Source organism: Macaca fascicularis, chromosome 4 (assembly GCF_037993035.2).
Source record: "Macaca fascicularis isolate 582-1 chromosome 4, T2T-MFA8v1.1".
Taxonomy (NCBI): Eukaryota; Metazoa; Chordata; class Mammalia; order Primates; family Cercopithecidae; genus Macaca; species Macaca fascicularis.
In genome coordinates this window covers 126,131,325-126,147,961 of record NC_088378.1, presented here as the reverse complement: position 1 = coordinate 126,147,961, position 16,637 = coordinate 126,131,325, and the positions used below count along the sequence as shown (strand labels likewise).

General features: G+C 43.9%; 2 protein-coding genes across 9 annotated transcripts in view; one reads left to right on the top strand and one right to left on the bottom strand.

Annotated features, from left to right (window-relative positions):
• Positions 1-13,885: 13,885 nt before the first annotated feature.
• On the bottom strand, positions 13,886-15,340 carry LOC141410246 (uncharacterized). The gene is made up of 3 exons (XM_074039110.1): positions 15,314-15,340; positions 14,656-15,172; positions 13,886-14,470 (listed from the first exon to the last, which is right to left on the bottom strand). The coding sequence occupies exons 1-3, from the start codon at positions 15,338-15,340 to the stop codon at positions 14,403-14,405; spliced, it is 612 nt and encodes a 203-aa protein (XP_073895211.1). The 3' UTR covers positions 13,886-14,402.
• Positions 14,887-16,637, top strand: part of RUNX2 (RUNX family transcription factor 2) — a 243,028-nt gene continuing 241,277 nt past the window's right edge. For all 8 annotated transcript variants that reach the window (XM_065543946.2, XM_065543945.2, XM_015449349.4 and 5 more), the window contains exon 1: positions 14,887-15,773. In XM_065543946.2, the coding sequence (XP_065400018.1) occupies positions 15,393-15,773 (381 nt within the window). In that variant the 5' untranslated portion in view covers positions 14,887-15,392. The remainder of the gene's footprint in view (positions 15,774-16,637) is intronic.

The following is a 16,637-nucleotide window of genomic DNA, read 5'->3' as shown; positions in this document are numbered from 1 at the left end:
TAATCCCGGGACTTTGGGAGGCTAAGGCAGGGGGATCACCTGAGGTCAGGAGTTCAGGACCAGCCTGGCCAATGTGGTGAAACTCTGTCTCTACTGAAAATACACAAATTAGTCAGGTGGTGGTGGACACCTGTAATCTCAGCAACTTGGGAGGCTGAGGCAGGAGAATCACTTGAACCGGGGAGGTGGAGGTTGCACTGAGCCGAGACCATGCCACTGCACTCCAGCCTGGTTAAAAGGAGTGAAACTCTGTCTCAAAAAAAAAAAAAAAAAAATCAACTATGATGGGAATATTTAGACCATAGAAATTGGCAAGTGCTACAGATCAGTAGAATGGGTTCATATCTAGCATTATGATTTACTACTTGTGTGATATTTGATGAGATACCACTCTGTGCCTCTCATTTTCTTTATCTGAAAATGGGGATATTGAATTACCTATTTCATACAGTTGTTGTCAGGAGAATAAGAGTTTATACATCTAAACCACTTAGAAAAATTGTTGGTACATAGTATATATTCAACAACTGTTAGCTTAATTTTTATTAAATAATCTCTCTACCTATTTCACAAATTCTCAACTGCTCTGTAAACGTTTTGAGGAAGTATATGATATGATCATAATCTATGCAGCATTATTTCCCACAACTCCCCAGTAAACATCCTCTGTTGTCTCAACAACCTCCTCTTCACCTACACCTATGATAAGGGAACTTAACCATAGGATAGGAATCCCTCTCTCCAGATTACTACAGTAGAAATTATCATGGGGAGGCTAGGACTGAAGTAGTAAGTGGTGTGTTCTGGTATCCTGACTTCTCAGGTAAAGGTTGGGCCCATTTTTCGTAGAATCAATGGAAGAATAAGACTCTTAGCATTATATTTAATATTCTTCTTATTGTTATTGTTGAAGACAGAGTCTCACTCTGTCACCCAGGTTGGGGTGCAATGGTGCAATCTTGGCTCACTGCAACCTCTGCCTCCCAGGTTCAAGCGATTCTTGTGCCTCAGCCTCCCAAGTAGCTGGACTGCAGGAACGCCTGGCTAATTTTTGTATTTTTTGGTAGAGATGGGGTTTTGCCATTTTGGCCAGGTTGGTCTCAAATTCCTGGCCTCAAGTGATCCGCCCACCTCGGCCTCCCAAAGTGCTGGGATTAGCATTACATTTAGTTTTATTGCACGTTAAATAGGCTTTCCAGGGCCAGATAAGAATTTGACCAGTTTTTATATTATTTTGTGGGAAAGTATGTATTTGTTCCCAATCCCCCAAAATGCTAAAAATAATGACATGAATTTTCCAAACCAATCTCCAGCCCAACCCAGTACTAGGAAATATATGTGCTTTAAGTTACAGACTTTGATATTCAGAACCACAGAACTTTTAAAAATTGCTTTATTAAATACTGAGTAGTATCAAAATATAATATTATTGGGGATTAAAAAAATAGCAATACAATGAATACCTGTGTAGCTACCACCCCACTTATAAAATAAAACACCGATACCTGTAAAACCCTGATCTGATCTCTGATCCAATTCAGAGGTAAACACAATCTTGAATTTAGGGGTTATAATTGCCTCGATTTTTATTTACTATTAATGCTTTTTGAGATGGCGTCTCACTGTGGAGTGCAGTGGTGCAATCTCTGCTCACTGCAACCTCCGCCTCCTGGGCTCAAGTGATCCTCCTATCTCAGCCTCCCAAGTAGCTGGCACCACAGGATGTACCACTATGCCTGGCTAATTTTTTGTATTTTTGGTAGAGACAGGGTTTCACCATGTTGCCCAAGCTGGTCTCGAACTCCTGAGCTCAGGTAATCCACCTGCCTCGGTCTCCCAAACTGCTGGGATACAGGGATAAGCCACTACAAGCAGCCTCAGATATATGTAATGCAGGGTAAATACCACAGTGATGTGAGACACCTTCATCCATTTAAAAAAATACATGAGCAAGATCCTCCTCAGTCAGAAATTTTACACTGTTTATTTTTATCCCACTCTTATTCTTCTTCCACAAAATAGTTTTTATTGTTAGTTTTGAGATAGGGCCCCCCTCTGTCCACCAGGCTAGAGTGCAGTAGTGTGGTCATAACTCACTGCAACCTCTTAAGTCCTGGCCTCAAGAAATTCTCCCATCTCAGCCTCCCCAGTAGCTGGGACTACAGGAACATGCCACCAAGCCCAGCTAATTTTTTTTTTTTTGACTTTTTGTAGAGACAGGGGTCTTGCTACATTGCCCAGGCTGGTCTTGAACTCCTGGCCTCAAGCAATTCTCCTGCCATAGCCTCCCAAAATACTGGGATTACAGGCATGGGCCACTGTGTCCAGCCCAAAATAATATTTTAATGGTTTTTTTTTTTTTTTTTTTTTGCTTTAGAGTCTCAATTAGTCATGCTTCACTATTTTTTTCAGCAGAAAAATAAGTACATAAATTGAAATTGCAAGTAAGTAGTTAAGTTTCCTAGGTCCATGAGTTTATAACTGTTAAAATACTTCTTCTGGTTTGACTTATTATAATATTATTATTGTCATGGCATATAATTGATGAAAGAACATAACTACATTATACTTTTTTATAAACAATTATTAAACATGAAAGTTAACTTTTTTTGGGGGGGAATGCAACCCTTAAGGAGTTGAAAGAAGTGGTGATTTTGGTGTCTTGATTAATGGAGGCTCTGTGTGGAGGCCAGGAGATTTTTATTTTATTTTTTATTTTTTTTGAGATGGAGTCTCGCTCTGTCGCCCAGGCTGGAGTGCAGTGGCGCGGAGGCCAGGAGATTTTTTTATGCCCAAGGGCAGTGCATAACAGTAAGGGAAGGTGGCCTACTTTTGCAAAGTAGGAAAAGGGAAATATGAAGGGAGAAAATGGGAACCATGGGCAAGTTCCTAGGCATATCACTTTTAGGAGGGAGTATATACGAGTTTGAGAATTTGGGAATTGATTCTCTTAAAACTACATCTGTGGAAAGTTTTCAGGTCCTGCAGGAGTACATGTACATCTTGTGGAAAACTACCTTGACGCAATGCAGCAGGGAAGACACGTTAGGGGTCCATTGTAGTTGAGGTTCATGATAAAAATCTGAACCTAAGGCAGTGGCAATGGAGATGGAAAGAAAATAGATATGAATGGTATTCGGGAAGTAGCATTAATAGAATCAGGTGATAGACTAGAAGTAGAAAATAATGGGAAAAGATTAGTCTATCATGATACCTAAGTTTTTGCCTAAGGGGGTATATTCATTCACTCACCAACTAATATATATCGATCACATGCTATATGCTAGACCTTATGCTGGCTGTGGGGTCTATGTAGGGATACCATGTTAACATGACTCCAGGGGACAGACACTATTCACATGGTATATACATGAAATATAGTAGGGACGGTGTTTCCAGACTTCTTCAATAGTGTGGTTCCAGATTTTCTGTGGATAGGACATAGTTCCTACGGTTAAGGAGCACACAATTCTGTGTACAGTCATACTGTTAACCAAGATGGAAAAAAAAGAAGGACTGTGCACTGAGCCTTGGGAACCTACATGTTGCCCCTTGTCTTTCTTTTCACCTGAAACAATTAGTTCGGCATATGGGACATGCTGACCTTGAAGGGTTTATGGAATGTTTAGATGGACATTTCTATGAAACCATTGGACATGTTAGTCTAGAGCCCTTGTTTAAGTTTTATAGTTAGTTAAAAAGGCTCCCAGTGCACTTCCCACTTTTCAGTCTACCCACTCTTTTAGGATGTGCAGAGAAGAAATGTAGTTTACATGTGGTCCTGTAGCTCCGTTCCTGGAAGGGAATTCAAAGGGAAGAGACCAAGTCTCCATTCCAATATAAACCTTCTGAAAGTTTTTTTCTTTCAATGACTCCAAATTGCACACTCTCCAATTGAGAAGTTCAGAAAATTGAGTAACTCGTGTTAAAATTATCAAGGCCACAAAGGTTTTTCACATAATAGAACAATTCTGAGGGTGAAGTAAATGAATTCAAACTAATTTATTTTTCTTTTCATATATGTCTAATAAAAATGACTGATGGATTGTTTGGACTTTAACGTGCTTAGATGTGAGTCTCCCTCCTTTTATTCAGTGACAAGTGCAAAGCAACTTGCCAACAATTTTTTTTTTTCAATTTTGTAATTTTAACACTGACAGTAAAAGACATTCTATAGAAAGTTTGACTTTGAACTGGAATATTTTTGCCAGATCTCTGCCTAGAGGGAATTTTTATGGTTGAGTTTGTAAATGCTAGCAAAACAAAGTTGAAAATGGAAAAGCTTTCAATTATCAAGGCTAATGTAAGATGAGTTATGCTTCTTATGCATCATACTTCTGGTAATTCTCTTTTATTTTTTGCAGTTTAAATTTTATCAGAGAAGCCTTTGAAAATAAGGTATTTATTTTTGCATGAACCAATACCACCAACATCAGAGAAGCCATAATTAAATTATGAAGGACAATATATATTATAATAAGTTGTAACACTTCAACCAGTTTTCACGTTTATAGTTATGGGCACACTATAATAATTCTCTTCAGTAAGGATAAACACCAGTGAAGCAAGTTAAAAACAGAAGAAATAAAAAAACTATATTCAATGAAACTACTAGATGCAACCCACATTTCCGGCAATCCTAGAGAATAGTAAGCATTAAGCTTAAGATCTGTAGCATCTCATTCATTGTGATTTACTATAGGATATCTTACTTGAAAATAATAAGAATAATGTCACTCAATAGCATTTTAGATTTGTTGATTATCTATGTACATATAAATCTGGTCTAAATGTTGAGGTAAAAATCCAAATTAAAACTTGCTGAGGCTAAGCACAATGGCTCACGCCTGAAATCCCAGCACTTTGGGAGGCCAAGGCCAGAGAATCACTTGAGGCCAGGAATTTGAGACCAGCCTGGGCCTCACGCTGAAGCCCAGTATCTACAAAAAATACAATACAAAAACAAAAACAAAAACATTAGCAGGGCATGGTAGCTCATGCCTGTAGGTCCAGCTACTTGGGAGGCTGAGGTAGGAGGATTACCTGAGACTGAGAGTTTGAGGCTACAGTGAGTTATGATCATGCTGGTACACTCCAGCCTGGGTGACAGAGAGGGACCCTGTCTCGAAAAATAAAAAATAAAAAACAAAAAACAAAACCACACACACAAAAAAGACTTGCTAAGATTCTTTTGTGCATATGAGAAGTAAGGGTGTTGATTTTGAGCCATGTGAAAAATCCCTACTTCAAAAAGCCAGATAATCAACATGTCATGATTAAGACTCAAACCTAGTCATCAAAAACTATAGAAAGAAGTTTCACTTAGGAAGCAGAAATAAATATATTCTCTGGGCAAAGATGTGAATTCAGAGAAAAAGAACTGTATTGACAAAGGAAAGAATACTGACCAAATAAGCTTTTTTTAAAAAACTGTTTTTTTCCCTACTTTTTTTTTTTTCACTCTGGTAAAAGTTTACTTTCATAGTGGCACTGGTGGGAACTGCCCCTTTTATTGTTATTTATTTATTTATTTATTTATTTATTTATTTATTTCTGAGACGGCATCTCGCTCTGTCACCCAGGCTGTAGTACAGTGGCACAATCTCGGCTTACTGCAACCCCTGCCTCCCAGGTTCAAGTGATTCTCCTGCCTCAGCCTCCCTGAGTAGCTGGGACTACAGGTGTGTGCCACCACACCCGGCTGATTTTTGTATTTTATTTTAAGTAGAGACGGGGTTTCACCATGTTGGCCAGGCTGGTCTCAAACTCCTGGCCTCAAGTGATCCGCCCACCTTGGCCTCCCAAAGTGCTGGGATTATAGGCGTGAGCCACCAGGCCTGGTGGGAACTGCCTCTTTTAAACTCTTGTGAAGATTTGATAATGGAATCTATTTTATTTACTAAGGGAGAATCTAATTAATTTAACATCAAGGACACACATATGGGAATGAAAGATAACAAGCCCCAAGTGTAATGTGTTTGCAATGTATTTAAATAAAATCAAAGACAGTCAGTCCTAAAACAGACAGAAACAACAAAACAGGAACGTCTACTTCTTTAAAATTACATAGTAGTAAGCAGACAATCCATATTTTTGTTGTTAAAGAGTGATAACCAGGTAAGCACAGGACACACACACACACATAATCACCCTTACATGGTGAAGGTCAAAATTCTGTTATATCTGCTATCAATACTTCAAGTAGGTACAGAAAGTTAAAAGATACATTTTTATTTATTTATTTTTTTATTTTTTGAGACAGAGTCTCAATCCGTTGCCCAGGCTGGAGTGCAGTGGCATGATCTTGGCTTACTGCAACCTTTGTCTCCCGAATTCAAGTGATTCTCCTGCCTCAGCCTTCTGAGTAGCTGGAATTACAGGTGCATGCTACCACACCCAGATAATTTTTTGTAGTTTTAGTAGAGATGGGGTTTCATCATGTTGGTCAGGCTGGTCTCAAATTTCTGCCCTTGTGATCCTCCCACCTCGGCCTCCCAGAATACTGGGATTATAGGCATGAGCCATCGAGCTCGGCCTAACAGATACATTCTTTTTTGGAAGAATATGCAATGATTGCAATTCGTACTTATGTTTAGTAACATATTAAAAAAATAAAGATGCTCATAATGAAGCAAGGAGGCCTGAACTCACTTGGTAAGTTCTCAACACCCACAGACCTAGGGCTGGGCCAGGATGAGATGAAATGATGGAGACCCTAGCTAGCCTTAGGGGCAAAACTTAAGGGGGTTCCAAACAAACCCTAGTATTCAAGATATGATTTTAATGGAATATTCTGAAAAATGAAATTGAATACAAATAAATGCCTGATACACAAAATATCAAAGTATTAAATAATGAGGGGATCCACTCCCACACCTGCATAACTCTTCTGCTTCGCCTTAATGAGGACTCAAGAGGAGTGAAGAGTCATGCCCAGAGAAACTTCCATTCAACTCTCCTGTTTAGATCAAGGAAGGTAATGGGTTGTAACAGCGAGGAAAAGATCAAGATTGTGGCTTCTAGAAGCAACATTAATATTCTCCCTCTTATAAATGTGCCCAAAGGTGGGAATCATGGTACCAAGGCCCTCTTTGGCTTGGCTACAAGCAGCCGAGCCAACTTCACTTCTCCACTACATTACAATATTCCCTTCTAGACAGGATGGCCCTTTTAATGTTCCAACACTTTTTTTTTTCCACTTTGATTTAGCTCAGTATTTTCTAAAAATACTTCAAAGGCCTTTAAATTCCTTTTAGAAGCAATCATTAAATAAGTTTGTAAATGTTGTATTTTAAGTCCTTCTAGTAGAGATTCAGAATGCATGTAGCATATTAAAAGCTGGGATAAAATTGGCAATATGAAGTCTGTTTATTTTGTTTAATACAGCGTTTTCCCAATTTTATTTTATCATAGAGTCGTAGCACTACCCAGTCTCTAACTTCAACTGCAATAAGGCAGCAATCATCTAGCCCTGCTCCCTGTCTTTCCTTGGTGGTAGCATTTTGCTTTTCTGATTTTTGTAAGATACTCTCCACCTTCCCTGATCCTGGGTTTTTTTTTGTTTTTTTGTTTTTCAACCAGATCTAGTGATAAGGCAGCTCTGGAATTTTTGCACAGGATTTTGTTTGTGTGTATTTTAATTGCAGTATGGACATAAGATCATAGGATTTCATGGAAGATGTCAGGACAACTCTGGGAAGAAACATTGACCAATTTTAGCCTGTGCTTTAAAATATCCATATCTCTGTCTACATCTTTTTCTCTTTAAAATATATGTCCTCTAATTGTAGGCTTATAATTAGGAAGAGAAAAATCATTTAATAGATGTGATGTGATGTTGGAAATTCTCATCTTATAATGACCCCAGTGGAGTGATCCAAAATGGAAACCACTATGAATAAGCATGTCTTGGGGATCAGAAAATGGAAACCTTAGCATATCAGTCTAAGTCCAGTGAGGACAGAGAAACCATACAGTAATTGGAATAAGAAAAGTTTAACGTAAAGAATTATTGACTATACCAGAGGATTGGAGAAACAAGGAATTGGCTAGGAATAAGTAAAGATAACTCTAAAGAATACAGGAATAACAGCATCTAGTACCCTCAGGGCTGAAATACAGCAACCAAGTAAGAGTCCTCCCCTATTCCCAACCAAGGCTGAATCCAGACCCTGCACAGCCTTGGCTCACTGGGTGGCAGAGAAGTTGTGCTAGTAGAGCTTGCTGCAGATCTGCTCTCTAGGGTGCCGAGGAAAACTGCTCACATGGAGTTGTCTCACCAGAGCCACACCTCTACAAACAGCCCAGGAGGGGCGCATGCTGGGGGAAACTGCTGGCTACCTGTGCTTCAGGAGCCTGGCACTGGAAAAGTCAGCTTTACTGCAGTAGCTGGGCCTTGGAGAAGATGTGGGTATGTATGCACTTCAGGAGCCAGGAGCTGGGAAATCTGTATGTCCTGCACTGCAGAAACCTGCTGTGTAAGCACAAGGGAACCAGGAAGCAAAACCCTTTCCTCCTGCAATGTCTTTCTAACACCCCCACTGACAAAACATGATTGCCAACTGATAAAGAGAAATATTTAATGGATCCAGATTTATTTTCACAGAGCAGGTAAAAAAGGTGAATTTGGAGCTGCGAGACAATAAACTGATAAGTGGCACACCTAGGGAAGAAAAATGATTTGGAAGAAAGATAATCACTAATAGGAATGTGAGTCAGGAAAAGATCCTGCCAATAACTAAGATGATTCAGGAGAATCATCTAAAGTCAGAAAAGATGAGTCATTGCTTTTAGAAATTGATTATGACTAGATGGGAAGAAGAAATTGTTTTCTCTGAGAAAAGTCTACTTTAGAAAAGCATGGGATAAAGCACTGAAGGAAGAGTTTCTGAGTATGAAATCCAGAGTAGCAAAAAACTTAGAATGGTGACTTATAATATCTGGCATCCCCTAAGATTGCAGCTAATAGAACCAAATTGAACTCTTACTATTCTTTTTTTTTTTTTCTGTTCTATTTTTTCTTACTTTGCTAGTTTGTAATTCAAATTTCCTACACTGTGCAAATGTTGAATTTTTTGGTACTTTACTAGATGAACTGAGAGTATTATGATTTACATTTTTCACTTTGATGGCAGGGTGTAGGGAGGGGACAAATAATTGAGATCATTGCCCTAATGCCTAAAGTGAAACTTTGGAACCTTGGGCAGTGGGATTAGAATAGGATAGCACCTTCCTTGGTGCCTTAAAGGCAATATGTGAGCAGCTGGGTAACGAATGGTTGAATTACCACAGGAAATCTTTAATTTTAGGGTGTTCTTAGAAGTTTCATCACAGACCTCTGTAAACTTTTATATATAACATTCCACTGCTGCTCAAAGATCACTGCTACTTTCATAGGACAATTGTCAACACCAAAATACCAGAGGGCCGATTTGAGAAAATTAGTTTTCTCTGACTCCTGGGTAATGAATTAGACCCTTTTAAGAAATTACATTGGTCTCTTCAGGTAACTAGGGTGTCGTTTAGTAAGTTGGTACTTTAGTCAAACAAAATATATACCTCTTTAGTCAGTACCATGCCTGAAGAGTAATTAGACAGATACTCCATGAATGTGGTTCTGAAAGGTCATATGGCAAGTGTCAGCCTTTTTATGACAACGCTGTACTCTCTTGTAAGTGCCTGAATATGGCCCTTGGGAATGCTAACTAAAACAACAAGGAAAGGTTTATGATGCTAAGTCCTCCACTACAAAAATTTCATCTCTTGTTACAGCCATGCAAATTATTATAGGTCCATTGACAATGGGAAAAATTTACTGAGCTTAAAACAAATCAGACAGTATTAAACGGTATAAAAAGTAAAATGGAAAAAATATGTCAAAAAGCTTTGGGATCACTTAAGTTACTAAGCTAACTGTCTTAAAAGTGTATATAGGTCTTATGAATATATTGTATACTAGAAAATTCTTGGTAAGCTCATTGAGTTTCTTGTGTAACCATGTGCAACACAATTGGAATAAACCTACTAAAGCCTTACCTACTTCTTATGTTCAGACTACATGAGAGTTTCTTCATTCTTCTTCATCTATGCAGTTAATGTGTTCCCACTATGTTTTAAGGACAATGGAAAATGCTGACATATGGAGATGTGTAAGAAAATTGTTCTTAAGGAGCCTGTGCAAATGTACTCATTCCTCATTCTTTTCTTTCTGTTTTGGCACTTCTAAAATTATTAAGTGAAAAATATTAATCTAATAATTTATGCAGAAAAGAATAAGTTAAATGTTACATTGCTCACTTTTAGAAAACTAATCTGAGCCTCATGCACACCCACTCCAGTATCTTTATAAAATATCTACTCTTTTCTGCTAGCTCACTCCTCCAGGGTCTTGCATCCCTTTCACTTTAGGGCAAGGATTGGCAAACTTTTCTGTAAAAAGTCAGTAGATATTTTAGGCCTTGTGACTCATACAGTCTTTGTCACAACTACCCAATTCTTCTGCTTTAGGTGAAGGTAGCTATAGATAATACATAAATGACTGACCATAAGTATATTCCAATAAAACTTTATTTGTAGACACTGAAATTTTCATTGCATATCATTTTCATGTATTATGAATATTATTCTTTTAATTTTTCAACTATTTAAAAATGCAAAAAACATCTTTGAGAATTATACAAAAGCAGGCATTAGGCCAAATTTGTCCCATGGGTTGTAGTATGACGACTCCTGGTCTAGTGGCAATGCTGCTTCTTCAAGGGCTGAGTAACCTTCTCTCAATCACAGTCCAAATGAAAACTCTCTAAAGATGGTTCTGTTTGTACAGTTTTCCCATATGACACATTCAAAACTTTAGGGATCATCAATATGCCCATAATTTTCCATTGGTTGTCCCACTTTATTAGCTGGTCCATTAAAAAATATTTTAAAAATTTATAGGGACTTATTCTACTTTTCATCATAACAAGTATATATAAAATAATGTATGGGGGTTAGAACAGGAAACTAGGATAACAGGAGTATCGGTTCTGTTCTCAGTCAGTTTTTCGACTGGATAAATAACCCGACTGCTTCACATCTCATTTTCTTTGTCTGGAAAGTCAGAATTGTCAGGTGTTGTTACTAAACAGTTATGTTAAATGTTAAAGTACATGGTAGGTGGTGGTGGGTGTGATTACGTTTGTATCTTCCAGAGTTACCACATTTTCAGAAAAAAAAATGTTTACTTTTTAGTGCCATCACACACAACTGAAAAGATGAATATTTCTGAAGAGGAATAGGGCGGATGATTTGTTCTGAACATTTTGATGTAGAAAATCTAAACCCAAAGATGACATCAAGCAAACTATAGCACAAAATACACATATGTAAAACCTCATGGTTTTCCTATGTGCCTACTATTAACAGGAGAGGTTTGGTTTATGGGTCTGTAAAAATGTTTTCTTTCTTTAAGTACAACGCTCAGAGCCAAGACATCATCAGCTTCAGGCTCAGTCAGTTCCAGTCGAAAGTGTGAATGTTCAGCAAAAGGATGTTTTTGAAAGGAGACTGAAAACCCACTGTGCCAGATACCTGAAACGTTGTTAGGGTATTCAGTGGAAAATTACATTTCCACGTTATAAATAACTGTAGAATATTTTAAGAGATCCAAGACTAGTAACTTCCAAGAGCTGCTTATATTAGTTCCACTGAAATGTGAAATGGAGGAAGGATACCGAGAAAGGCTATAAAGCTGAGTTACTGGATATGATTAATTAAAATAAATAATCTCACTATTAATTAAATTGCCCTTAAAATCCCCAACCACTGAGGCCTGCATAGTTTGCTATCCACCAAATAAAACAAAGGACAAAACAGCGATGGAGAAAAAAGGAGGAAAAGTCCCCAAGGTAACTTCTTAAATTCATTCTAGAATTTTTTATTTGGAAAGCCCCTCTGGTGGTCCATATTTGAAATATGAATTGTTTCTTATTGTCTTCAAAGTTCCAGGAGTTCTCTGTTCTATGAACTTCCTGGGAGGAGGACAATCCCAGAAAAGGTGGCATATCACCCACCATGGTAGTTATGGAATTTTGATCTCACTTTTACCACAGAAATAATCAATTCCCATAACTGCTTCCCCCTCTTTGCAGCCCCCACAGATTTAAAAACAAAAAATGAGCCAGGGATCTCTGTTAGACAGTCGCACAACATGCCCAAAGCATAACTAGCCCCCTAAAAAGAAAAAAAAAAGGCAGGAAAAAAAGCTATGAGTGTGAGTGCGTGTGTATTTATGTGTGAGTGCGTGTCTATTTATGTGTGTCTGCGTGTGGACGTGCAAGAATGTGTGTCCGAGTGCACGTGAGTGGACGTGTAAGGTAGGACAGCAATGGATGCTGTCTCTCTCTTTTGAGGGGAAAGCCTGGCTTCCCTTCCCGGATCGGCCGCCTGTGGGACTCGAGAGACCTGTGCACGCAGGGGACGCGGCGGTGCCCGGGGTTAGAGCTCTCCCCTGTGACCGAGAAGATAATTAAAAATCGCACGCGCGGGAGCCAGCTCAGCTCCTGGCTGCGCTTCCAGTTGGTCCGGTCTGGCTAAATGGGTTTTCGCATCCTGGCGGCGCCCGGGCTGGGAGGCCAGTAGGCCGGGCGCGAAGAGTAGGTTGGGGACCAGGTGTCATAGCGGGTGGCGCAGAATCGCTTCTCGGAGTCACCGAGGGTGGCAGTGGCAGGCGGCCGTGGGGGCGGGAGTGGAGCGGCGCGGGGTTCGTGCCTGTGGAGGGATTTGGGGAAGAGGCAGAAACGTGGAGAGAAACGTGGGAAAGGGAAAGACCGACTAGGGAGGCGTGGAGCAGTGCATGGAGGAAGGGCAGGTAAAAATAAAGCCCCAAACAGGAAGGATAGAGCAGTATCCCCTGAACTCCATCCTTACCCCCGCAAGAGCGCACACCTGGCTACCCCGCACCCCCACCTCTGCTCCTGCGGTCTGGTAGACCCTCAGTCCCCCGCGCATCTCTTCAGCCGGGCGATCCTGGTCACCGAGTCACATAACCACAGCCCCGCAAGCTCATCTTGTACTCGAAAGGGCTCCAGAGTCCGCGATTGGCGCCAGGCCCCCATCTTCCGTGCCCCTCATGCTCTCAGAGCCCTTCCAGGCCCCTTCTAGGGCGCAGACCCGGGCGTGGGCTCAGCGAGTGAGAGCAAAGCTTTAAAACCAGACAGGGAGAGTCGTGGCAGGTCGCTATGAGGGTGAGGGAGGCGTTTGCACTGAGCAATAAAAACACCCAGTAATGGGTATGTGAATTGCTTTAAATAAGATGGGAGGGAGAGATGACCCAACCATCTTTCTTCCTTAATACTTCGAGGAGGAGGCATTCTAATTCTTCATTTATTTCATAAACTCACTTGTTACTGTGTCAGCTACTCCACTAGGAATCTTTGAAACTTTGGCAACTGAAGATTTTTTTCGCAAACACGTTTTCAAGCTTTGGAAGGCTTTAAAGAGTTTGGTAATAAGCAAGAAACGTAGTAGTACACAACGCCGAGGGTAAAACGGCCCTGTGCCCCCTTCTTGGGGTGTAATAGCCTCAAGCGGATTTCCCGGCTTCTGCGGGCGCAGCACATTGTTTTATTTGTTTTGAAGGCTCAGAGTTTGAGGCTGGTCGTAGACACCCACGTGCTCTGACTCTCATCAGCGTAATGATCGCCTTAGCCAAAGTCGTGTCTATATAAACCACAAAAACCTAATCATTAGAAATCCCAGCCTCCAAAAACCACATTTTAGGTAAAAAGTGCCGCTTTTTTTCCGCGCTCCTTCATCCTCTCGACCGCAACTTTTTGGGGGATCCAAAGTCGCTTTTTAAACCCACACTAGGAAATAAATACATAAATAAACAGCCACGGAAGCATTTTGAATTTTTTAGTTCGTATTTTTAATTTTTTTCCCGTGAGCGTTGGGGAAGACAGACACGAAACTTAGTCTTAGATGTAGGATAGACTTAATAAAAGATTTAAATTCATGGAAAAAGGCTGGTGCTTTTCCCCAGCAAGGGTTTTGCAACTATTTTAATCACCAAGCTGACAGTTTTTCAGTCCTTAAAACAAAAACAAACCAACAACAACAAAAAAAACCTCATTCTTGTTCTCTAGGAATGACAAGATTGAATATATAAGAAAAAAGAAATGTCCAGCTATGCACTTGAGTTCCTAAAAACTACTTTGACTAGTTCTCCCCCCACCCCCCTCATTTTTTTGTGTCATTAAAACAAAAAACACCCAAACCCTGCAAAATCTTTTTCCCCTGGGAGTCGCTCAGACAGAGGTGGGGGGTGGAGGTGGGAGGGTGAAGAGTGCTGAGAAGTCAGCACAGACGCTCAAGAATTTTCCTTCCTCCTCTCCTGAAGTTACAACGAAAAATAGCGACAGTCAGATCAGCCGGGGGCTCTCTGGTGTCTCGGCTTCAATCTCTTCCGACAAAGAGGGGGTTCCTTGTCCTAGGGGTGGGGAGAACAAGAGGACGCGACCAGGCGAGACTGCCCCTAGACTAGGGCCGCCTTTCGGCTTCGGAAGCTGCACAAGGCGCGCGGGGGGCTCCTTCTCGCGGCCGGCTGGCGGCGGCAGCGGCTGCGATTCGCAGGCTCGAGATCCGTTGCCCCGAGATCCGCTGCCCACGACTTACCTCTTGGCACCTTGAAGCGCGAGAGACAGGGGAGCTTTGCAAATTGTAGGAGGGAGTAGATGCAAGGAGGTGGCGGAGAGAGGGCGAGAAGAAAAGAAGGGAAAGGAAGGAGCCTAGCCGGGGAGCCGGGCTGGCAGCCGCCGCGGGAGGAATCTGAGCGTGCAGCCGGCGCGGGGGGAGCGGCGGCCGCCGCGGAGGCGGCGGCGCGGGAGGGCGGAGGCGCGGCCGCCTGCAGCTGGGTAGCAGCGCGCGGCGCGGCGCGGCACGGCGGTGGCGGGCAGAGCGCGGCAATGCCGGCCCCGGGGCTGGACTGCTGAACCCACACCGCTTCACCACCGGACTCGAACTGGGAGGGGGCGCCAGCGCACCCAGGACGCGGTGCCCCAAGGGACCCCACTCCAAGCTGCAAACTCAAGTCCCCCGCCTCCCCGGGCCAAACACACTCCCGCGCCCGTTCGCAGCTGCCACCCCGGGTGTTCCAAAGGCTCCGGCAAAGATCTGCGCCTCCCGGGTCTCCCTACCGGCCAGCCCGTCTGCGCCGCATCGCCAGACTCTCTTGGCCCATCAGACTCCGCCCGGCAGTCGGCCTCATCAAACTTGATTTCTCACCTCCTCAGCCCCATCACCTCCATCCTCTTTCCCCCCGTCTCGCCTTCACCCCCCCAATTTCCTCCTTGCCCCTCATTTCCACCCTCCTCCCCCTCCCCCGGCCACTTCGCTAACTTGTGGCTGTTGTGATGCGTATTCCCGTAGATCCGAGCACCAGCCGGCGCTTCAGCCCCCCCTCCAGCAGCCTGCAGCCCGGCAAAATGAGCGACGTGAGCCCGGTGGTGGCTGCGCAACAGCAGCAGCAACAGCAGCAGCAGCAGCAACAGCAGCAGCAGCAGCAGCAGCAACAGCAGCAGCAGCAGGAGGCGGCGGCGGCGGCGGCGGCGGCGGCGGCGGCGGCGGCGGCAGCTGCAGTGCCCCGGTTGCGGCCGCCACACGACAACCGCACCATGGTGGAGATCATCGCCGACCACCCGGCCGAACTCGTCCGCACCGACAGCCCCAACTTCCTGTGCTCGGTACTGCCCTCGCACTGGCGCTGCAACAAGACCCTGCCCGTGGCCTTCAAGGTAAGGGTCTACACCGCCCCCCGCCCCCGGCCCGGAGCCGCGGAACCTGCCCGCCGGTGTCTTCCTGCCCACGGGGCTGGGCCCCGGACGTTCTCCAAGACCTCCTGCCTTGGCGGCTCTAACCCCAGAAACCCCCGGCTGGGCCTCTCCCTCCGGATGCCCTGGCGGGCTCCAGGCTCAGTCCCTCCGCGCAAATCCCTCCTTCTCCCACCTGTGCCCGCTGCCACCCCGACTTCAGCCCTCGTCCCCCTGACCCGTTCATCACTCCTCTTGCCTCCTGCCCGGCCTCGGTTCTCACCCACTCCTTCGCTCCGTCTCCCTTTCCCCCAGGATCCCCAAGGTGCCCACTCTTGCACTGCGAGCGGACTTGCTCCACCCCGCCCCTTTCCCGAGGGCGAGGATCCCTGACACTGTCCCCCGGGGCTCCCGCTTCCTCCTCCTTGGTCATCCCGGCCTGGCCTCATTGCAGGCTGCCCGCGTCGCCTCTCTTTGGGGCTCCGCGCGCTCCCACCCGCTTCCCTCCCAGCCAAAAGTCCCTCCTTAGGTCTCGGCGTCCCCTTCCCTGACCCGCAGAGTTCAGCGGTCCTGGTCCCTCCCGGGCTCCCGGGTCGGGATTCACTGGGTGCCGGCGCCGGGCATTAGTGCCCAGGGCTGGGCGTGGGGTGCTGACTGAGGCGCGCGGGCTGCGCTACCCGTGCCTGGGAGGGTCCCGGACAAGACTAGGGTCTCCAGAGGAGGGGGTGTCAGGACGGGGGCGTTTGCTCTGTTCGCTGACCCGCGCCAGATCCCGTTACCGGGAGGAAGGCGGGGCCGCCTGGGCGTCCGCGAGCCCCGAAGCGGGGGCGTTCAGGGGGCCTGGGCGCT